General features: G+C 37.7%; 1 protein-coding gene across 1 annotated transcript in view; it reads right to left on the bottom strand.

Moving 5' to 3' along the window:
- phactr4b (phosphatase and actin regulator 4b) overlaps positions 1-15,659 on the bottom strand; it is a 28,065-nt gene extending 12,406 nt beyond the window's left edge. Inside the window, 11 exon segments of the mRNA XM_059339116.1 lie at positions 1,023-1,367; positions 7,424-7,739; positions 7,741-7,860; positions 7,862-7,876; positions 7,878-7,952; positions 7,955-7,965; positions 10,244-10,324; positions 11,487-11,657; positions 14,913-14,994; positions 14,996-15,060; positions 15,063-15,659. Coding sequence (XP_059195099.1) covers positions 1,023-1,367; positions 7,424-7,739; positions 7,741-7,860; positions 7,862-7,876; positions 7,878-7,952; positions 7,955-7,965; positions 10,244-10,324; positions 11,487-11,657; positions 14,913-14,994; positions 14,996-15,060; positions 15,063-15,105 — 1,324 coding nt within the window. The 5' untranslated portion in view covers positions 15,106-15,659.
- Positions 15,660-24,759: the final 9,100 nt, after the last annotated feature.

A 24,759-nucleotide genomic window follows, 5' to 3' on the forward strand; every position in this document is an offset into this window, starting at 1 on the left:
GTTGAATGTAATTTACTGTGCTTTGAACTTTCTTTATATTTTTTATGGTTTTAATTTATTTTTCTATTATTTACTCCTGTATTGTATTTATCTATCATCTACTTTACTATTACTGTTATTATTATCCTTTTTATTGTTATTATTTTATTTATTAAATATTTATTAAAAAAGTTGACAAAAACAAAAACTAAGGACATTTTCACTATAATTTCAGTTAGTTTTAGTTAGTTTTGAAACCACAAATTACAGTTCCAGTTAGTTATCGTTTTTTAAAAAACCTCTCGTTTTTATTTTTATTTCAGTTGACGAAAATGTTTTTTCAATTCTAGTTTTCGTTATTTCGTTAGTTTTCATTTACTATACAGTGTTTCCCACAGACCAGATAGCAATTTGTGGTGCTCCACTGACACCGGTAAAGTCCTAAATTCTTTAAATATATCACTTTATTGACATTTCAAACATTTTTAGGCGAGAAAGTAGCCGTTTAGATCCCCAGTGCGTCGTTAATTTGTCTAAATACCAGCTGTTTACACTTTTGTTACGCTACTCAAGCTAGCCATCGTGAGCAACGCACTTCCGGTTACATTTACAAAAATAAAACGCCCGTTGCCCTTTACAACGATAGAATTTGTGCTTTTACTTTGAAAACAGGAAGCGAACCTACCCTCGATGTAGCTAGCTTGAAGCAGCCGTTTGGACTGCTCTCGTCCCGTTAACGGCATTTGCGGCATTAACGTTACCGGAGAGTCTTAACAGCTCTGAGACCGGCCTGGTTCATTGTAAAACATTTATTTATTGATGTGAATGCGGTGTCTTCTGTGCATAGGCTAACGTTACGGACGTTACAGTTTTTTTATGTCCTAAAGAGGGGAAAAACATAACAGAATCATTTTGTGGTGGTTGGTCTCCATTATGTGGGGGTGTGCCACAGAATGGTCTATGTGTGGGAAACACTGCTATAATAACCTTGGTTGACACCCTTCACCCATCACCCACTAACGGCGCCATTCGGCAGAACTCACCCAGCATGGCGGCGTTGCCCCTATTCACAGGCTTGGGTGGGGGGAGGGGGGGCTGCTTGGCGCCATGAGAGGAGACCGGGGCGACACATGAAGACTGCTGAGTGGACGAACCAGCAGACGAGACGGATCGAACAGGTTTGGGCCCCACAGGTGAGGGCGTTGAGGGGGAGCAGTACTGGGTCACGGGGTGGCTGGATGGGGTTCGGGGTGCACCCTTGCTGCCGGGTTCAGGGGCGGCGGAGGTCATCAGCCATTTTGGAGGCATGACAGACTGTTTGGGTGGCAGAGGCTCACGCAGGGTGTCCCGCAGGGCTTCTGGGTCAGGGACAAAGTGGCTGTCTGACTCTATGAAGACACAATACAATGGGAATATGAATGAATGAATGAATGAAATAACAAAATAAAATCATGTTTTTACAAAAGAATCCATCAGACAGCAACCGAAAAAGGAACACTAAAGGCTTATTTTTGCCTCTCCTGTACCATCTACATGCATATACACTACCGGTCAAAAGTTTTAGAACACCCCAATTTTTCCAGTTTTTTATTGAAATTCAAGCAGTTCAAGTCAAATGAACAGCTTGAAAGGGTACAAAGGTAAGTGGTGAACTGCAAGAGGTAAATAAAAAAAGGTAAGCTTAACCAAAACTGAAAAATAATGTACATTTCAGAATTATACAAGTAGGCCTTTTTTCAGGGAACAAGAAATGGGTTAACAACTTAACTCTATGGAGTCTTGGGCTATTTTGTCCATTTTTTAATTCTTTTCATGTCTTTGTAAGTCATTTTGTGTCTTTTTTTAGTCATTTTGTGTCTTTTGGTGTCTTTTTTTTAGTCATTTTGTGTCTTTTTTTGGTAATTTTGTGTCTTTTTTTAGTCCTTTAGTCCAACATAAAATGTGATTTTTAATCTTTTTTTTACTTTCAAAACACTATCATGCTCAATAAAGAATTTTAAATGTTGCAAATGTGCATTAATTTCAGAGTACACTGAGACATTAAACTGCATCATTTTCAATTAAATTCTGGAAAAGTTGGTGTGTTCTAAAACTTTTGACCAGTAGTGTACATTACATTATATACATTACATTAACCGAGTAATTCACATTGTTACAAAACACATGATACCTTAAACTGAAAAATCAAATTCAATCAAATTTCATTGTAACCCTTGATAATTTTAGATTTTAAAGTCTTCTTGAAAACTAACATAGAATTACACATCTTTATTTCATCATTTAGTCCATTAATCCATAATTTTACACCCAAAACTGACACACATCTGTATTTGAGATTAATTCTGACTTTCTGAGTTTCAAACATTAGCATTAACCCCCTTAAGTTATAAATCCCCTGCCTTAATTTAAACATTTTGTGAATATGTTATATTAAATGCCACCAAAATAACTACTGAGAATGAGAAATTTTAAAAATGGAAGTAACATTTTTAAATCTGTATCCAGCTGTGGTACACACACATTGCACTGCATTTAAAAAAAATGTGCTTTAATCTTTTCCATTATTGAATTAGCGACATCTCATTATGAAATGCTGCACTACATTGCTATAAATGTTTCAGTTCAGGGACTGAGCAGTGGGCCATTTTCTGCTGCTTCACCACTCAAAGCGCTCTCTGCGATAGCACTTGTTTGAGAATTGCATTACCTAGGGATCAGCTGTGAAGATAAACAGAGTAGGCGGCTGCAATTACCACCAAAAACCCACCGCCCACCCCACAAGCAGCCCCCACGCTGCTGATGCTGCTCCCACGCCATTCCTCAGCACTGGAGCTCTGAAGTTCAGGGTTATTTATTTACAGACGAGCCTTTATCACTGTGATGTCACCGCAACCAAAGAGGAAATAACCCAGAGGAAAGGAGGAAGTTAGCACAGAGAACAGAGAAGAACAGAGAAGAGAGAGACAGAGAGAGAGAGAGACAGAGAGAGACAGAGACAGAGAGAGACAGAGAGAGAGAGAGAGAGAGAGAAAAGGAGGGCAGAAAGCAGGAGATGTGATAAAGATAGAAAGAGAGTGGGAGAGGGAGAGAAAAGCAGCATCAGAGAGAGAAAGAAAAAAGGAAAATACAAGGTGAGACAGAGAAAAGAGACACATGAAGGGAAGTGGGAGAAAGTATCTATTCACCTACAAATCTGTCGATGGAAAGAACTCTTATAGTAGTTCTGCATTGGTGCTTTCAACATGACGCACTCTGTTATCTGGATTCTTCTCAAATCTGTTGTTGCAACCCAGTGTTCCACATGTGGAGCATTAAGGTTTCCAGTTACTGACCAGCGTATGCAGCTACAGAAGCAACCTGGTCTCACAGAAATCCGTGAAATAGCCACAGATTTTGCTTAACTCAAAATCCATGGAATAGCCACGGAATCGCTCAAATTTCCGTGAAACTGACACGGATTTCGCTACAATGCAAGTTAATGACAGTCATATCCCGTGGCTATTGGTTTGTTCCAAGTCACGTGACTTTCAAGGTCCCAGCGGTCAGAACAAAAAACATGGCGGACAGTTCTCTCATTTTTAGTGAAAAATCAATATTTTGACTTAGTTTCTGCATAAAAATGGATTTTGATCACATCTCTAGCGAGAAATATATGTTTTATTTTCTAAATCTTCACTCAGTGAATGTACATAATCACTTTGTATGTTGGAATAGCCACGGGATATGACTGTCATTAACTTGCATTGAAGCGAAATCCGTGTCAGTTTCACGGAAATTTGAGTGATTCCGTGGCTATTCCACGGATTTTGAGTTAAGCGAAATCCGTGGCTATATCACGGATTTCTGTGAGACCATGTTGTACAGAAGTGGCTAAAAATAAAAGTGGTTCACCTGTCAGAAGAAATATCAAGGTGATATTTTTTCTGACAGGTGAAGGGTCTATCTGCAGTCCTGCAGGCTAAAACCATGTCCCCACTTTACTACAAGACAAAGAGATAACTTTGGGTATAATCCAATCCAATCCACTTTATTTGTATAGCACATTTAAACAACAAAAATGTCTCCAAAGTGCTGTACATAGAATCAACAATAAAACAAACATTTCCATATACCAATCAGCAATAAATAATAAGTGTATAAATCTAAAATGATGCTATAAATAAATCAATACAATCAAACAGATAAACATAGTAAAATAAATAAAAGACGTAGTTAAAAGTAGTAAAATAAATAAAATAAATAAAAGACACAGAGGACCACAAAACTCACGCAAAGTTAAAAAGCCAAGGAATAAAAATGGGTCTTAAGACGAGACATAGTATAACCAAGTAGTCTTTGTGCCATAGCACAGCTATTCTCAACCTTGGGGTCCCGACCCCAATTGGGGTCGCGAGATGATTTCTGGGGGTCGCCAAATCATTTTGGAAGTCAGCTCTGTCTCCACTGTGTTTTAGTCTTTTTGGTCATTTAATATCTTTTTTTGGTCATTTTGTTTCTTTTTTGGTCACTTCGTGCCTTTTTCTGATCATTTTGTGGTCAATTTGTGTCTTTTTTGGTCATTTTGTTTCCTTTCTGGGTCATTTTGTGTCTTTTTTTTGTCATTTTGTTTCCTTTTTGGGCCATTTTGTGTCTTTTCTGGTCAATTTGTGTCTTTTTGTGGTCAATTTGAGTTGCTTAATGTTATGTAATTTTTTGGTCAATTTGATTCTTTCTTTGGGTAATTTTGTGTCTTTTCTGACAAATCCCAAAGTAGCAAGTTATTTCTTTCTAAGGAGTCTCTGGCTTGAATCTGACTGTTACACACTCAGGAGGTCAGAATGGACCTTTAAAATTATAGCAAAGGACCTAGATTAAAAGTAACAATAAAATATAAAATATGTTGTCTGCTTCATTTTTTGTCCAAAATTTGTCGTATCAACTGAGTTTGTGTGATCTGAACTGTGCACGTGAGATTCTGTTCTGTGAGCGAACAAACGGACAACATGCATGTTTAATTGGGGGTCGCGACTCAAAAAGGTTGAGAACTACTGCCATAGCAAATAGTTTTGACACTAAAATCTATCTGAGGACTTGACATGTAGTACACATGTCCTTCGATACTGAGCACCTGCAGAAAAACCTACTTTAGCTATTACGGGCAGGATTCTTGCACAATTGTGATCTTGCAATGACGTACAATGACAAGAATCTAGCTGCCTGCAAAGAAAACATGATGTGGTTAGAAATTGAGGAAGAATTATAAATAAATTGTAAATACAGACCACGAGGACGCATCATGTTAACATTTAAACTTGAAATTATTGTTCTCGGGAACAAGAAAAGGAGGCTTTTCTTGTGACAGTACTTTAAGTTTAACTGTCTTAGACTCTTTCGTTTTAAACTCAAGTGTCCCATGCGAGGTTATATAATAATAGTTTTGGATTTTTCAATAGTTTTAGTTTTAATTTTGTTGTGAATTTTTGTTTTCAAATTCAGTTAGTTTTAGTTTAGTTTTTATTTTTTGAAAATGCTAAGTTTTAGTTTAGTTTTTATTAGTTTTAGTTTTTTTGTAATGGGCTATGTGTTGGGTGCCAGATTCAAAGAGGTCATAATACATTTTGCGTTTATTTCCTTTGGTTTATCCATCTTAGCCCCAATAAGGTTAGACATCCCAGTCTCAGTAAACATATTTACCATGTGTTGCATGTTCAAATAGAAACACTGAATTATGAATGAAAAAAGTTGACAAAAACGAAAACTAAGGACATTAGTTTTAGTTAGTTTTGTAACCACACAATACAGTTCCAGTTAGTTATCGTTTTTTAAAAAACCCTAGTTTTTATTTTTATTTCAGTTAACGAAAATGTTTTTTCAATTGTAGTTTTTGTTATTTCGTTAGTTTTCGTTAACTATAATAACCTTGGTCCCATGCGAGGCATTTGTTTTTGTGCTAATTCAATACATTTATCAAGTGTGATTAGGTATGGTATGGTGATTTTAAACCATTTCTCAATTGAATTTACAGACCACTTTCTTGTGATAGATACTGGTGCAGTGATAAAAAATTAAATATAAAAATAGATGGTCAAATCACCTTTATGTCAGATAAATGATAACTGGACAATTGAAGTCTAAAAACGGCAGAAAACACATTTTCTTAAAAGTGTAATGTTTCAGTAAAATCAAGTAGCTGTGCTGCTCTTTATCAATTATCACTGAGCTGACAGTGTTAGCGTTAAAGGGCAGTAGCGGGTATAGTAGTGATCGTGCCACGTTAATTAGCAGAGCAGAGGAGAGGACAAGCTATTCCCTCATGTTCCTGAATAAGAAGCGTAGATGGAGCAGGGCCCCTGGGAGCCGACAGGAGCCTGTCTATATCTGGGTGGAAGCGTATAAGCAGGAAAGTGACAGTAGGAGTGAGTGGAAATAAAAAGGACTGATGAATCACTTACTATCTTCATGTATGAAGGAGGTCAAGTTGTAAATTATACATCTCATCTTTGACTTGACCACAGTTAGAAAACTCAACAGGGGCTTAAGGATGTTGCCTCTGAAAAAATTATGTTCAATGTGAAAATTAAACCCCATCTTTTTGAAAAATGACTTTTTACTGTGCTTTGAACTTAGTTTATATTTTTTATGGTTTTAATTTATTTTTCTATTATTTACTTCTGTATTGTATTTATCTATCATCTACTTTACTATTACTGTTGTTATTATTATCCTTTTTATTGTTATTATTATTTTATTTATTTATTTTTCATTATTATTAAGGCAAGAGTTGGCCTTTGGGGCCTGATTTGGAAGGGGGGTGGGTTTGGGTGGAATTTGAAGTTCTACTGCCATTACTGATGCTGTACACCAGTAGTTCTCAACCTTTTTGAGTCACGACCCCCAATTTAACATGCACGTTGTCCGTGACCCCCGCTCACTGAACACAATCTCACACACACAGTTCAGATCACCCAAAAAAGAAACAAAATGACCAAAAAAGACACAAATTGACCAAAAGAGGAAACAAAATGACCAAAAAAGACACAAATTGACCACAAAATGATCAAAAAGACACAAAATGACCAAAAAAAGACACAAAATGACCAAAAAAGACACAAAATGATAAAAAAGAGACAAAAAATGATTAAAAAAAAGACACAAATTGACTAAAAAAAGGAAACAAAATGGCCAAAAAAGACACAAATTGGCCACAAAATGATCAAAAAGACACAAAATGAGCAAAAAAAGACACAAAATGACAAAAAATAGGAAACAAAATGACCAAACAAAGACACAAATTGACTGATTGAAGGTTGAGAATAGCTGCTGTAAACTGTATGAAAAAATGTTAATAAATAAATTGTTTAAAAAAAAAAAAAGAAAACTCAACAGGGATGTTATGATGACATCTTTTTAAAATTGGTGGAAGATCTAAAAAAAAATATAAAAAAATAATACAGGATTGCCTCACCTCTGCGGGCCCGTCCCTCCTCAGCAGAAGCATGTCTTGGGAGCGTGGGCTTCCAGTCCGTCTCCACGGGTCGACTCCTCCTGCCGTCCTCCGATGGCGCCTTCTGCAGCCCGGGCCTCTTCTGCCCGTCGTCGGGGTGCAGTCGGCCCCCACGTCGGCCTGTCTCCTCCATCTGGCCGTGAATCTGGCCCTGCCAGACCATGTTAGGCTTCCACTCCCCCTCTACATGTGCCCGCTGGCCCATCCCTCCTCCTCCTCTCCTCCCCTCCTCATACGCTCCTGTTCCCCTGGAGCCCGGCACTCCCCGGCGCTCTCCCGTCCGAGGGAGAGCGCCCCCTGCGGTCGTCCGGCTGGATGAGCCACCCCGGGTTCATCCTAAAGTCTGACTCTGGGGGCAGTTTGCCCTGGTTGGACGGACTCCTGCCACCACCGATGACCTCCACCTCCTCCGCCTCCACCTCCTCCTCCCAAGCCCGGCGCTCACAGGCAGAGTGTGGCCGTTCTTCACATAGACCTGCTTCAGGGTTTGGTGGTATCTGCATCTGAAAAAAGGTCCGACATGTGTTTAGTAGTAGTAGTTAGTGATATTGTAGTGGTTGATGGTGAGGGGGGGTGGGGGTTGGTCGTGAGATGGGTATATATATATAGTATATATATAGTTATATATATATATATATAGTATATATATATATATTATATATTATATATATATAGTATTATATATAGTTATACAATATAGTGATATAGATATTATATTGCATATATATAGTATATATATGCATATATAGATATATATATATGCATATATATATATATATATATATGCATATATATATATATATATATGCATATATATATATATATATATGCATATATATATATATATATATATATATATATGCATATATATATATATATATATATATATATATATATATATATATATATATATGCATATATATATATATATATGCATATATATATATATATATGCATATATATATATATATATATATATATATATATATATATATATATATATATATATATATATATATATGCATATATATATATATATATATATATATATGTACACTACCGGTCACAAGTTTTAGAACACCCCAATTTTTCCAGTTTTTTATTGAAATTCAAGCAGTTCAAGTCAAATGAACAGCTTGAAAGGGTACAAAGGTAAGTGGTGAACTGCCAGAGGTAGTTGGTAGTTGGTGTCGTTTTTTGTCATTTTGTGTCTTTTTTTAGTCCTTTAGTCCAACATAAAATGTGATTTTGAATCTTTTTTTTTACTTTCAAAACACTATCATGCTCAATAAAGAATTTTAAATGTAGCAAATGTGCATTAATTTCAGAGTACACTGAGACATTAAACTGCATAATTTTCATGTTCATGTTTATGTGTGTATATGTATGTATATATGTGTATATGTATATATATATATAATTATCATTATTACTTATATATATATTTTTTATTATTATCTTTTTTTTTTATATATCTGCCTATTTATCTTCATTTTGTTATACATATAAGTGAGTGATATATATGTCGTAGCATCTGCCACACACACACACACACACACACACGCACATGCACACGCACACGCACGCACACGCACACACACAACTGTGATCCCTCTGTACAAATCATTTATCATTTGTTTTTCTTTGTTGTCGTTTGCGCTGCATGTCTGCTGTCTCTACTTGTGGTCCACATGGTGTATTGTATTTGTCTCTCATGTCACCTTGTTTGTTACGTCATTTCACCAATTAAAAAATAAAAAAAGTTAAAAAAAGTAAAAAAAAAAAAAGAAAAAAGTCAGACAAAAGAACATGTACACAACTATAACTGCGCTAAAATAATAAGATAAAACACTACTCTGTCTGGAAACTAAACACTAAATATTTATTCTATCTAAATTATTCAAAATGTTTTATACTGCCAAAGTCTAGAATATTTTGTGAGTTTATTGTTCCACCCTCCTCTTGAACCTAGATATAATACAACATAAATGATAAGATTAATCAATTAATTCAATGGCTGATCAGCAGATTTAATTAACAATCCTTTGTTATATTATCATGTTTTCCTTTAGGTCATTTATCAAGCAAAAAATCTGCTGGTTCTGGCTTCTCAGATAAGAGGATTTGCTGTACTTTTTTGTTTTTTTCATGTAAACTGACTGTTTTTTAACTGTTGGTCATTTTTTTTTTGGTCATCATGTTGATCTCATTTAAAGATGACATCATGGGCCCTGAGGTATTGTGACAGGCACCATTTTCTGACATTTTATAGACTGAGAAATAAATAACATGAATAATGAACAGATTAATCCATAATGAAAATAACCTTTAGTTGCAGCCACAGTAAAACAGGAAGGTGCCCTTAACCCGAGCCCCGTAGACAGAGTGAGTGTGTATTTGTTGGTGTGATGAAGGAGCAGCTGTAGGTTTAATAAATGGGCTTCTGCAACAGCGGGGCCGGCATTACGCTTGCACACACCCCTCTCAAAGCTATTTTGCTGCAGGGCACAATTCGTTCCACTTTTCCTCAGCTCTGGAGAGTGGCATGCCATTTTAAACAGATATTGCATTACTTTGAAAAACAGCAAGGTGAAAGTAAATTTGCCTTTTTTTAAAATATGTCTCAGACACCTGCTGGTTAGGAGGACAGTGTTCCTGCAGTTATGTACCGATGACTTCACTGCACTGTCCCGTGAGGGTGTGATAGCTTCAGGCCTGCTACTGTCGGATACAGACGCGGCTCCTGCAGGGAGATCAGATGTATCACACAAACGTTCTTACCGTTGTCCGGCACCTCCTTCAGCACCCCCTGTTCTATCAGCTCCTGCCGGGTCCGCCGCGTTGACATCTTCCTCTCCAATTCTGCCGTCAAGAAATAGGATTTACATTACACTGTGGTATTTTTTTCAAAGAAGACGTATTGCAGTAATATCGCTGACATGTTCCAGAATTAAAAGATGGTTTCCAAACACCAGCTATTCTCAACCTTGGGGTGGGGAGCCCAATTGGGGTCGCGAGATGATTTCTGGGGGTCGCCAAATCATTTTGGAAGTCAGCTCTGTCTCCACTGTGTTAATGTGTTTTAGTCTTTTTTTTGGTCATTGTATGTGTCTTTTTTGGTCATTTTGTGTCTTTTTTTTAATCATTTTGTGGTCAATGTGTGTCTTTTTTGGTCATTTTGTGTCTTTTCTGGTCATTTTGTGTCTTTTTTTTGGTCATTTTGTTTCCTATTTTTGGTCATTTTGTGTCTTTTTTTTGGTCATTTTGTGTCTTTTTTTTTGTCATTTTGTGTCTTTTTTTCGTCATTTTGTTTCCTTTTTTTCGTCATTTTGTGTCTTTTTTGGTCATTTTGTGTCTTTTCTGGTCATTTTGTGTCTTTTTTTGGTCATTTTATCCTTTTGTGGTCAATTTGTGTCTTTTTTTGTCATTTTGTTTCCTATTTTTCATCATTTTGTGTCTTTTTTGCTCATTTTGTGTCTTTTTTTGCTCATTTTGTGTCTTTTTTTATCATTATGTGGTCATTTTGTGTCTTTTTTTGGTCATTTTGTGTCTTTTTTTATCATTATGTGGTCAATTTGTGTCTTTTTTTGGTCATTTTGTGTCTTTTTTTTAATCATTTTGTGGTCAATTTGTGTATTTTTTTTGGTCATTTTGTGTCTTTTCTGGTCATTTTGTGTCTTTTTTTGGTCATTTGTGTCTTTTTTGGTCATTTTGTGTCTTTTTTGGTCATTTTGTGGTCAATGTGTGTCTTTTCTGGTCATTTTGTTTCTTTTTTGGGTGATATGAACTGTGCGTGTGAGATTCTGTTCAGTGAGCGGGGGTCGCGGACAACATGCATGTTAAATTGGGGGTCGTGACTCAAAAAGGTTGAGAACTACTGCCTTACACAAGAGTATATTTTTGTTAGCAGCTTAGTGTCTTATTGTAGCTCTGAAAACATTAGGCAAGCCAAAGGGGAAAGTAACATTCAGGCAGGAACAAATGCATTGAGGAATTTTGAACACAATGAGTTCACGCCACGAACCTTCTGAAGTTTCCTTGAACTTGTCGCTGCTTTTCTTCTTCCGCCACTTCCACGGCTTGAAGATCTTGCCAAGGGTGGAGAACTTGCCCTTACGCTTTGGGGGAGGGGTGCTGTCCCCCGTGCTGCCCCCCTCTCCCACTGTAGTGCTGTGGTGCTGCTCAGCTTCATCATCTAAAACAAAGAGACAGTTTAAATCAGGGGCGTCAAACTCACAAATTTGGCCCGCAGTGTAATTTTATTTGGCCCGCGAGGCAATACCAAATAATTATCTTATTATTGTACTATAAAAGCTGACCCGCCAGTATTATACGGCGCATTTACCGCTAATACTACAAATCCCACAATGCCCTGCTGTTGTTTTGGCGCGTCAATCAGGACAGGACCCAGAAACGCTCCTCTGTTACAGTCGTCATAGCAACCTCAAGCTAGAGCTGTCTCCCAGCTACCCCTTCCCAAAAATGGCGAAAAGAAAGGCAGAATTTATTAACCTGTTGAAAAAGTTTATTTTGATATTTAAATCAGAAGGATGCAAATAGAAAAGAGGCATACGATTTTTATTTTTTATTTAATAAATTAATGACATTGATGTGTTTTTTATTTGAAATTTGATTTTGCATGTCTGCACTATTTAGTTATATATTGTATGTTTATAAGCGTTGCTGGTTCCATATTTAATGTTAAAGCAAAACATGTTAAAAGGTTTATTTGTTCAATGTTGGCCCGCGATTTTATTCAAGTTTTAAATTTTGGCCCATTGTGTATTTGAGTTTGACACCCCTGGTTTAAATCTTTTAAAGCGGGGTACTTATTCACAGTCAGTGTGATGGCGCTTGGCACACCCCCACTTTGGAGAAGCAGAAGCTGAACAATGCCCTGCTGTGGGCGGGGGCAGCAGCAAAACGTATCTAAGCTTCACAAAAAAAGGCCCATCTAAAAAAGAAATCAAATCGGTTTATATCGGTTTAAGTGTAAGCTATATTTAGAAGATTTTCACCGTTTTACCTTGCCGTCAAGGTGAAAATTGCGAAGCATTATCTTTGCAGAGACATTCTGTCTCATGGGATTATGTGTGGGAACTGAAGCTGTTTTATGCCCTTGTCAAAGCCACCAGACTCCTTCAACGAAAACAGTAATTTCACCATGCAGAACACAGGAGTTGCTCGTCTTTGTTGCCTCAATCAGTTAGTTTGCATGTGTTATTGTGCGACTATGAAAGGCTTAGCTCAGATTCACCAAAGTCACACAATAACAAAAACAAACTAGACAGATGGGGCAGTGGTAGACCAGCAACTTGTGTGTTCTGCACTGTAGAAATTACTGTTTTTGTCAATGGAGTATGGTGGCTATTACTAGTGCATAGACAGGGTGTAAAATAAAACAGGGCTGTCTGGCAGTAAGTTAAAGAAGTGAAAATATAATAAATATGGTGTACACAGGTCATTAAAGAAATTTACCAGATGGAGAAACTAACCTTCCTGCTCAGACTAAAAAAAGGCCTGTATTATGCAAGATGGAAAAAATGGACGGCGTTCTTGACAAACTTTTATTTTATTGTCTTGCTAGTGCTGTGTTTGACGTGGTGTATAACCGCCAGATACATTCCAAGGGACATATACTGTTTGGAGTAGAGCAAAATTTTATATGTTGATCATCCTCAAGTGATCCAGTTGCCTGGCTATGTTATTTTTCATTTGAATGTACTGTGATGTTGTCATGTTTGACTATTCCTGACATAAAAACTAATAAAAATATAAGTATAAAAAAAATATGGTGTACACTTTAACCCATTGAAGCCTGGAAAGCGGATATGTCGTTTTGTAGTATTTGTATAAGCTCTCAAATACTTTTTGAATTTCATTTCTATCTGCTACAGAGGCTGAAAAATCTATTATTTAGTGGGAAGAGTTTCCAGAAAAACTTCAGGTTTTAGGGGCTGATTTTAAAATCGCCCAGAGGTTTTACAGGCGTTTTAGGCGTCAATGGGTTAACTGATAATGATTATTTTTAGGTGGGTTACATACCCTTTTGCTGCTGCCCACATCCACAGCAGTACATTTCCAAACTGAGGGCGTGTCAACCGCCATCAACTGGAGGTAATACAACTGTGGATAAGTACCTCATACAACCCCACTTCAAAAAGTCCAAACCATCCCTTTAATATAATTCCAACTGTCTTTGCTAGATGCCAGATTTGCACAACTTAAAAAAAGACACAGGAGCGTGGAAAAATAAAGAGTATAGATCCATCAGCAGTCACAACATTCTGACGGAGAATATCTCTCTGCTAACTGAGCTCATCTGCTGCGCTTGTAAACAGGGCCGTGCTCATTACGGCTGTTATTATCTTTAGCCGTTAGTTCTCTGGGACTGAGTGTGCTTTGGCATGGTGATGCTGAGAGCTCATGGACTCCTCCACGTCTCCACAGCTAACAGGAGAGGTCTGACGCTGGCGTTCAGCCACGATTTCTCACTGTCAAGTGCTCACATTCCTTGGCTAGATGGAGACTAGTGCCTTATCAGCCTTTCAGCCTTTGCTGCCTCTATAGAGAAGAGAGGCTCACACACATGGAGGCAGCCACACAGTAGCAGAATGTGGCAGCAGATCATGATACATACACGTAACCAACAATCAAGAAACCGTTTAAAGTACGCCGAGCTCTGTGAGACTCCGTTATGGCACTCAAGTCGTCTGTTAAAAGGCATTCTGCAGTCATGGTTACATATTGTGGTGATTGACAGGCTGACAGGGTGCTGAGCTCAGAGAGAGTTTCAAACGTTAGCTCTTCGGAGGCTGCAGCTGCTGTACTCAGCAGACATAATATTTACCAGTGGGGAGAGAATAGGGTCCGATTTAAAACATCCAGTCTCATGCACACACAGGATGTCTCAGCAACAATAACGCCTTGCAGTCTGATTCCCACAACAATATGCTCTCAAACAATACCTACAATACTGATGTGGCATACTTAGCAGTCCAATAAAGAACATAGGAACGTAATAATAACAATAATATCCTTCCTGGGTGGAAACTGACTCTTCGTTTGACACACACAGCAAGAACGCCGGGGTTAGCCACGGACTAGCAGCCCCAGAGCTGGCAGGGTTTCAGTATCTTGCTAAGGGACATTTTAGCATGGTGGATGGTTGCTGACACAGGATTCAAACCCATTTTTTGCAGCTGAAGGACAGAGTCTTTAACCGCGACTCCGCACGGACACCTCAATGCTGCTGGCGGGGTAAAATTTGAACTGAATGCTTACATAGTGTTTAAATGAACCGAGTGTCAGTAATGCCTCCGAAACAGTTCAGATCAGAACTGCTTAAACTCATGCACTCCTGCCAATTGAAAAAAAGGGAATGTTGTTATATCCTGAAAAGTATTTTTTGTTTTTTTGGCAAGGCTTAAAAAAATAGACACTTCTATACCTGGAAGAGGGGAGTTAAGCGTCCAGCTTCCATGGTGGCGGGACTTGAAACAGCATGCCATGTGGAAGCAGGAAGCATTCAAAGTTCAATTCGAGTGTCCTGTATATATCCCAACAGAAAATGTCAGAATGACAAGTTGCTGCTTGGAACTACAGCAAAGAGGCTCCGGGTTCAAGGGACATGTCCGCACCATGGAAATCCAGCTTATCTTGGCGAGGTAGAAATCTGAGGATTCAGACCAGCTGCCATAACATCCAGATTAAGCATTGCTCAAGGCAGCCTGTGATCCAGAACTGAGGTTCTCACACAGCAGACTGCTCTGTCAGAGGAGCCTCTGACACAGTGGCTCAGCTGAAGCCAGTGAAGCAGGATAAGAGCTGCCTGTGCCAGGCCTGCACACTCCAAAGCACTGCAGAGATGACGATCGCAGAGGACTCAGCCCATGCAGCAGGCATCTATTTGGAAAAGATGACTGACCGTATCCTTAAGAGGCTTGTACATTAGCCAGGGACGCCTGATTAGAAAATGTGTCAATCCACAGACACAAACAAAAAAAAAGTACAGTACATCCCATTCAATTATCACACTCCAGAGAGCTGTGGATCCACTCGAAAATATTCTTCACAGATACAGAGAAAAACTCTTCCCGACATGTCATTGTTTCAGCTGGAGTGAGAAGAAGTCTGGTGTGCGGTGGCACTACAGCTGCTGTGATAGTGGGAATGGGAGTAAAGGGTAGAAAAGAGCTACAAAGAGGGAAAAAGTACAGGAATTATGGAGGAGGAGGAGGAGGAGGGGGGCAGCCTGGAAACACAGGGAGGAAACGGCACTCCACCCTGATTCTGTGACCGAGAACAAAGACAACCTCTCCCCCTCAAACTCAATAACAGAGTGCACTCAGTTCTGCAAGGTACAACACAATGAAGCTAATTAATATTCTGACTGTTTAAATATCTCAATGACATATTTGCATCCAGAGCAAGGCCCGAAACTGAATTCTAGTAGTCATGCTGTGTAATCAGGAGCTCTGCCAAGATAAGGCACACCAGTCAGGAAACATGGGGGTGTGTGACACTGTGTTCCTCTGACGTACCCCCATCCTGAAGCCACACCTACCCCACTCAAACACCTCCCACAGAGGCCAGATTTCCCTCTAACCTCATGATTTGATGAGTCATGGCAGGCCTGGTCAGGTGAGCATGTGGTTAAAGGACATTGTTGTTTTAAAGGACCCTGCCTTTACACCAGGGGTGGGCAATTAATTTCCCCAAGGGGCCACATGACCAATACCACGAAGGTTGCAGGGGCCGGACCAAAACTCGGAACTAAATTCTGCTCAATATTAATTTAATCGCTTTATAAAATATAGTAAATTATCTGGTTTTGAGCTGCTACTGATAGGAACACATGTTATGATGAGACTGTTAATGTGGAGTAAATCAAATATAGCAGTAAAAAGTAGTAAATACTCCAATCACTATATCACTATTCCATTTATTTTAAACACAGCTGTAAATGTCCTTTAGTAAGCTTCCAATTTGTGTTTTTGTATTATATAGCTTGTTTTTTCATGTTTGTACATTTTCAAGGTGTTTAACAATGTTGTGATGCTTTTATTTTGAAAAGGTGTCGTCCAGTGTAAAACGGGTGCTTTAATTTTGAAAGGTAGTGACAGGAAATAACCGGTAGAACGGTTAAATGAAAAAACGAACGGTAAATAATAACGAGTGCGTCGTAATTCATATAAAGTTGATATAAAGTATCTAAAAGGCTTCTATAGTGGCTGACAGGACACAAGGTTTGTTAAAGTTTATTTTATTCTGTCATACATATTAGTGGCTATATTTGTTGTCCTAACTATAGTAAAAGTGCTTGTTAGCTCTAGTGCTAATGATAATGTTTGCCTTTTTTTTTTCAAAATAAAAGCACTAATTTTTTCTTAATCTTAATCTTAAATCTTTTTTTAAAAGATTTCTAATTTCTGGGTAACCTCACGCGGGCCGGACAAGGACAGCCAACGGGCCGGATGTGGCCCGCGGGCCGCGCATTGCCCAGGTCTGCTCTGACCTCATGATTTGATGAGTCATGGCAGGCCTGGTCAGGTGAGCATGTGGTTACAGGACATTGTTGTTTTAAAGGACCCGGCCTTTAGCCGATCTGCAAGCCAAGCCGTCCTGATCACTTACATAAGACATCACCTTACACGAGGTGCAATGGTTGGGAAATACCTCTAACCTCATTATAGTCCTAACCCCTTGCCTGGCCAGATTATGAATTTTAATCTACTTAATTGGCAGCACACAAAGGGGAATCTTATGTGCCCTAAAATCACTCAACCATATAAAAAACCCAATAGTATAGTAGCAGTGAGTCAAATGAATACCATTAGATCATGCTGTTTAAAGTAATAAATATTTTAATCTGTCCTATGAAGTCACTATTAGTCATGGTCAAGATCTATAATTAAAGATGACTTTGGTCTGCAGGTTTACTCTCTGTAATAATCAAAAGTGGGTGGGGGTAGAGGAGATTATGTCAAATATCTCAAGGTATGCCACAATCTCTTATTTCCAGTAATCCCTAAATTTAAAGTCTTTTAACCCCTTCATAGTCTGAAAGCTCAGCAGCAGGCCCGGCTTACTTCTCGTCTTTCAGAAATTGTAGGTTTTAATACTTTATAAATCTAGGAGACCTAGGGAATACTTTGGTACCAACTATGTCACAATAATAATAATAATAACAATCCGAATCTAGGTACATTTTTTGCAAGGGAAAAACGGCGATGGCCACTGAATCTGTCCACTTTATGGGCACGTCTGCAAATGCATTTTAGATGCAATTAATTCATTTTAATTTCTCCTTTATGACTAAAACAAACTTCATTTAAATTTAAATTAATCTTCAGGTTCACAGCTTTCAAATGATGTACACCACTTCCATGTGGCATCTACTGTTGACCTTTTATCTACCGCTGAACCTCTCTAAAAAAAGGTGGTGGAATAGTAAGGGGTTAATATCTCATTTTACTCTGAAAAGTACTTTTATGTGCACTGTAGCATAAGAAAGTAAGTGCGCAACGCGAGTGTGTAAAAACACAGCTGAGATTCATCCACGTGATCCCGATGATTTAACATTCCTTGTGGTGGTGAAAGTGAAGGAGGGAGCAGAGAGAAAGAGAGAGGAGACTGATTATACAACCTCCAGCCCTTATCTCTCCTCTTCGCTTTAATTCATTGCAAACAGCAAAAATAATAAACTCATTTCATGCTGTGTACGTCGCTGTTGAGGAATGCACAACTGTGTGCAGTACACAAAGAGTGCACAAGTGAGTTTTAGAAACTCACCGCCATTGTTGTGTTGTTTTGGGTCCTGAGCTGGGGTCTCCACACGAAGGCTCTGTCCCATGATCCAGCCCCTGAGGGGCCTCTACCTGTCCTGCACCCAGAAACGTGCACGCTACCCTGGACAGCTGCACCTGCCTTCCTCCTTCTGCAGGAAAGTCCCCTGGTCTCCTCTACCTAAGATCTTTTCTTCTCTGTGTTTCTCTCGTCTCCTTGTCCTCTACGCCTTTCAGATCAGTCCCTCCCTCCCGCAATCTCCTTAAGACCTTCCCTCCCTCCAGGAGCTGGACTCCCTCTCCCCCTCACTCGCTCACTGACCCTCCCTCCTTGGCTCGTAGCACAGGTCAGCATTCACTGAAGGATGCCTACCATTCCTGAGAGAAAGACGAGTTATGTTTTCAATTTAATGTGTGCGCTGCGGTATGTGGTATAATGTAAGGCATCCAATAATGCATGTCCAATGTAATGTATGCTATGTGGTGCAGCGGGTCTCAAGAGAACAAAGACTTTTAACACTAGAAACAGAAAATCTCCATTTAAAACCTCAGACCACAGACTTGACAAGAAGAACAGAAGACAGAGGTGTAGATACTGTCTGTATAAGCCGTTCCTAAAATAGTAATGCATCTAACCTAGGGCTGGGCGATATGGCCCTAAAAGAATATCACGATATTGCAGGCATTTTTTGCGATAACGATATTCTTCACGATATTAGGAAATACCTAAAAAGATGTAGAAAATATGATTTTTTTTAGTCTATATAAAAAAATAAAAATCTAAAATGTAGTTTGAAGTGCAAATCTCAACACTTGCCAAATAGAAAAAATGTACTCTTGACTCTTGAGTATGAGCAAATAATAAAAATAACCATTTAGGGGTTCCGGGGGCATATTTTAATGAAATATTGTAAAGGAGATTTAAGGTTCTTGTGTGTTTTATTTAAGGCATCTTATTTTGACAGTCTTCTTGTAAATTCTGTGGTGGATTCTTTTAACACACTGTGCTCTTATTTTGAAAGCTGCATGTGTTTAGCGACAGGGAGTAAGTAGCTTTTTGTGATTAAAACAACTTTAACCACTACATCAAGAAGTAGGAATGTTGCCAATATCATGATATGCATTTTTTACAACCATGAAAAAAATATACCAATATTATTGTGAACGATACGATATGGCACACCCCTAATCTAACCTGACAAACAAAAACCTTCATTAAGTCTAGATGTGAAGGATGGAGCTGATAAAAATTGGAGCAATTTCAATCAATGCCCTCAATCAAGAGAAATGTCACACAAAAATCAGAGACATGACTTTTTGTGGGAGTTGTGTAAAAGGTCAAGTGTGTCTGAGTTGCTCCTCTCTCAACTGTGAACATGAACAATTTGACAGGAACCCCAGCAGCTACTGCAGCACTTATACATGGGTTAAATAAATGGGTCAAAATGACCAAAAAAAGACACAAAATTACAGAAAAAGACAAAATGACTGAAAAAACACTACATTACGTTAAAAAAATTACGTTAAAAAGACACGAAATGACAAAAAAAATACACAAAATGACCCAAAAAAATACACAAAGTGACCAAAAAGACACAAAATGACAGAAAAAGACACACAATTACCAAAAAAGACACACAATTACCAAAAAAGACACAAAATTATTAAAAAAGACAAAATTATTTAAAAAAGACAAAATTACCCCAAAAAAGTAATGAAAGGGACCTTCCACACACAACACAGTAAAGTGTCATTCATATAAAACTCACATTAAACTTTCATATCAAGGTGGGGGCCACAAAATATCGTGACGAGGGCCGCAATTGGCCCGCGGGCCGCAAATTTGAGACCCCTGGGTTAAATGAAGGATCACAAGTCAATCGTACAAATAGGAAGATGGGTTGATCCAACATATGTTGCCGTTTCTATATCCAGCATGCTGCTACTAACAGGGGGTATTTATCATGCTGCTCACCTCTCTTAATTCCTCCAGACACCATTTTAACCCTTTGATGCACAACATGGGTCTAAAGTGACCCGACTGATTTTTTATGTTCTATATCTTTGCAATAAATTATTTTCATCATTCAGTATTCCAGGTTTTCCTCAATTAGTTTGTTTTTGATCATCATACATCCTAATTTTATGTTTTCCTTTATTAATTTTTGAATATGACCAAAAATACACTGAATTACCAAAAAAAGACACAAAATGACAAAAAAATACACAGAATTACCAAAAAAGACACAAAATTATTAGAAAGTGACCCAAAAAAGACACAAAATGACCAAAAATACACAGAATTACCAGAAAAAGACACAAAATTATTAGAAAATGACCCAAAAAAAGACACAAAATGACAAAAAAAATACACAGAATTACCAAAAAAAGACACAAAATTATTAGAAAGTGACCCCAAAAAGACACAAAATGACCAAAAATACACTGAATTACCAAAAAAAGACACAAAATTATTAGAAAGTGACCCCAAAAAGACACAAAATGACCAAAAATACACTGAATTACCAAAAAAAGACACAAAATTATTAGAAAATGACCCAAAAAAGACACAAAATGACCAAAAATACACTGAATTACCAAAAAAAGACACAAAATTATTAGAAAATGACACAAAAAAAGGCACAAAATTACCAAAAAATACACAGAATAATCATTCGAAATACAATAGGGACCTCGCAGGTCGTTGCTTGCTCGGGCCCTAATTACCAAAAAAAGACACAAAATTATTAGAAAATGACCAAAAAAAGACACAAAATTACCAAAAAAAAGAAACAATTATTTTAAAAAAAGACACAAAAAGACCCAAAATTATCGGGGTTATTACATGTTGTGCATCAAAGGGTTAAGCACATCTCCAAGTCTCTTATCACAATTTGAACTGTCTTGGAGGCATTAGCATGACTTTGAAACATGTTTGCCAAGGAGAGCTGCCCTGTTTGGGGCTCGAATTTAGAGAGAACGAAAAAGAGACAGCTTTCTCTTAACTAGAAGAAAAAAAATGAGCACAGACTGGACCCCCGAATTAGTGCTTTGATTCCTTTTGAGGTTTGTATGTCTTCAGAAAACCTTGTCTGACTGCTCCTCAGAGGAATCCGGAGCATTGAGCTGTGTCATTATGCCTGGATAGATCAGAGTTTTTTGAGTGTTTGGCTGCGTCTCGAGCCGTTTCTAAAGATGGAGAGCTAGTGTGTTCGGCAGCGTTCCTTTTCTCTCCCTGTGCCCCAAATACAGCCTCCACACCGGGCCGGCTTCCAGAGAGAGCTGAGCCAATCCGCATGAGCCCAGAACCTGTTGGCCTGACCTGGATAACAGACTGGGCCAGGCCACTTCAGCAGGCACACAGACTGAGGCAGGTATACACAAGCTACCCATACACAACATGGAGAGAGTATGGAGCCTATGGATTTGTCTCTGCTGCCAGACGCATTCATGACGGAAATTTTCATTTTTCACTATACGGACATGGTTTTAACTAGGGGTGCACCGATTGCAATTTTCTGGCTAAAAGAATATCACGATATTGCAGGCATTTTTTGCAATAACGATATTCTTGACGATATTAGGAAATACCTAAAAAGATATAGAAAATATGATTTTTTTTAGTCTGTATAAATAAATAAAAATCTAAAATGTGGTTTGAAGTGCAAATCTCAACACTTGCCAAATAGAAAAAATGTACTCTTGACTCTTGAGTATGAGCAAATAATAAAAATAACCATTTAGGGGTTCCGGGGGGCATATTTTAATGAAATATTGTAAAGGAGATGTAAGGTTCTTGTGTGTTTTATTTAAGGCATCTTATTTTGACAGTCTTCTTGTAAATTCTGTGGTGGATTCTTTTAACACACTGTGCTCTTATTTTGAAAGCTGCATGTGTTTAGCGACAGGGAGTAAGTAGCTTTTTGTGATTAAAACAACTTTAACCACTACATCAAGAAGTAGGAACGTTGCCAATATCATGATATGCATTTTTTATAACCATGAAAAAAATATACCAATATTATTGTGAATGATACGATATGGCACACCCCTAATCTAACCTGACAAACAAAAACCTTCATTAAGTCACCGATCACCGATTTTTAAAAAGCCTGACCTGCCGATTCAGATTTTGTCCGATACTGATTTTTTTATAACTCACAGCATATACCTTCAATGTTTGAATCTTATTTTATTGAAAAACAATAAAACATAAGTATTTTTCTTTAACAAATAAAGGAAATCCCAAAGTCTGAGGTAGTTAATAAAATAATTAACTTAAAATAAATTGCAACAATTTACAGGACAAACTAACAAAAGAACTGCAACCATAAATAAAGTGTCCTGAGTTTTTGGTTTTGTTTAGTACAACAAGAACAAATGCCCAAATGCAGCAGCTTTGTGGCTATTCAAATGTTAAAATAAATAGCAAATAGACCTTTGTGGAGGTAGATAAGATCGCTAGATAAGATCGGTTTGACGTAAAAGAATCAGCCGATCACTGATCCCGCAAAATTAAGGAAATCGTGCCGATTGAACGGTGCACCTCTAGTTTTAACTGCTTATTTGTATGGACGTTCTATTTAATGAGCAAATTAAAAAAAGATCAACTGAACACCAGCACAGCAGGGATGCAGGGAGTCAGGACAAGAGACAGAACAGGCAGTTATTTCTAAACGTTATTATGCTGTGATGAGAAGATCAAATACCAACTCTCATGTCTGAACTGTAAATGTGAAGCTCCTGCCGGCAGCTAGTTAGCTTAGCCACCAGACTGGAAACAGGGCAGACAACTAGCATGGCTCGGTCCAAAGGTAACAAGCAGTCAGCCAGGTAATAATCTGGCATACACACTCTGTAAACTGTGTAACTTATTGTTGTTTGTTTTTAATCTTTTTTAATTGATTGATTGAACAAAAGGAGAGTTTAAAGTGTGTTAGTCTGTCAGCTTTAGACAGTGTCAGACTGATCAGCTGCATCTCACCGTCTCCATTTTGAATGCTAAGCTAAGCTTTGACTGCACTATTGTTCTGGAATATACCAACCTGAGGCAATTTTGTTGGTATTGCTTTTAACCCATAAGAACCTTGACCCAGTTATCCATAACCATTTATCAGGCAAAGAACTATATTTGGTAACTTCAGGTAATATTTAGAGAAAAAAGTTGCAAATTTGCTAGATTAAAGTGGCAAATCTACAAGAAAAAAAGTCTCAGATTTAAGAGAAAAAAGTGGGAAAAAAGCAACTTTTTTTCTCCCAGATTCACCAGTAATCAGTTGCCAGATTATGTTAAACATCATATTGGTCTTTGGGAAACACTGATCAACATTTTTAACCATTTTCTGGAATTTCATAGGCCAAACAACTAATCTATTGAGAACATAATCTGTATTTTAATTGACAGTTAAAATAATTGTCAGTTGCAGCCGAACTAACAAGACACCTGTGGATGTTTTTCCAGTTTTTCAGTGATGTGATTTTCTTATGAAGTGGCCACAGGAAGTGCTAAGAGGTAGTCATGAGGGAAAGCTTAGCAAGAGCATGTTTGGCCATTTTTAACTGCCTTTTTGTCCGACTAGTTTCACAAAAGGGAACTGGATAACTGAAGAGCTACAGGTGAGAGTCTACAAAAATCACCAGTAAACCACCAGTACACATAATCACTGTTATCACTTCCCCTTTTCATTTTAAAGCACACTGAAAAAAGAAAATAGTTGAACCAACTTAATTGAATTGTTTCATTTGGTAACACCTAAATGAATTAAGTTCTTTCAAATTAATTTAAAATCAATTGTGTTAATCTAACTTATTAAATTAATTTGAAAGAACTTAATTCATTTAGGTGTTACCAAATGAAACAATTCAATTAAGTTGGTTCTTTTTTCAGTGCAGTTTAAAAAACCAGGTAAAGCTTTATAATAAGGTCCTTAATAACCATTAATTAACAAGTAATAAGGCATTGTTCTCGCATTAGATCCGGTAGTTGCAAAAAGCATAGTTAACTTATAGTTAACTTATAATAGATGAGCAATAAAGTATATTTTAATATCAATAAGCAAACAAAATAAGATTAATAAAGGTCACAAAGACATAATGGGTGGGTCATGGGTGTTTGTAATGCCATTATTAACACTTATATAAGCTTATTAACACACAATAATGTTAATAAGCATCTTGTAAGGCAGCTGTTCTCAACCTTGGGGTCGGGACCCCAAATGGGGTCGCAAGATGATTTCTGGGGGTCACCAAATCATTTTGGAAGTCAGCTCTGTCTCCACTGTGTTAAAGTGTTCATGTGTTTTAGTCTTTTTGGTCACTTAATGTCTTTTTTTGGTCATTTTGTGTTTGTTTTTTGATCATTTTGTGGTCAATTTGTGTCTTTTTTGGTAATTTTGTTTCCTTTTTTTGGTAATTTTGTGTCTTTTTGGGGTCATTTTGTGTCTTTTTTGGTGAAATTGTCTTTTTTTTGGTCATTTTTTTTCTTTTTTGGGTGATCTGAACTGTGCGTGT

This window comes from Centropristis striata, chromosome 8 (genome assembly GCF_030273125.1).
Source record: "Centropristis striata isolate RG_2023a ecotype Rhode Island chromosome 8, C.striata_1.0, whole genome shotgun sequence".
In the NCBI taxonomy this organism is placed as follows: domain Eukaryota; kingdom Metazoa; phylum Chordata; class Actinopteri; order Perciformes; family Serranidae; genus Centropristis; species Centropristis striata.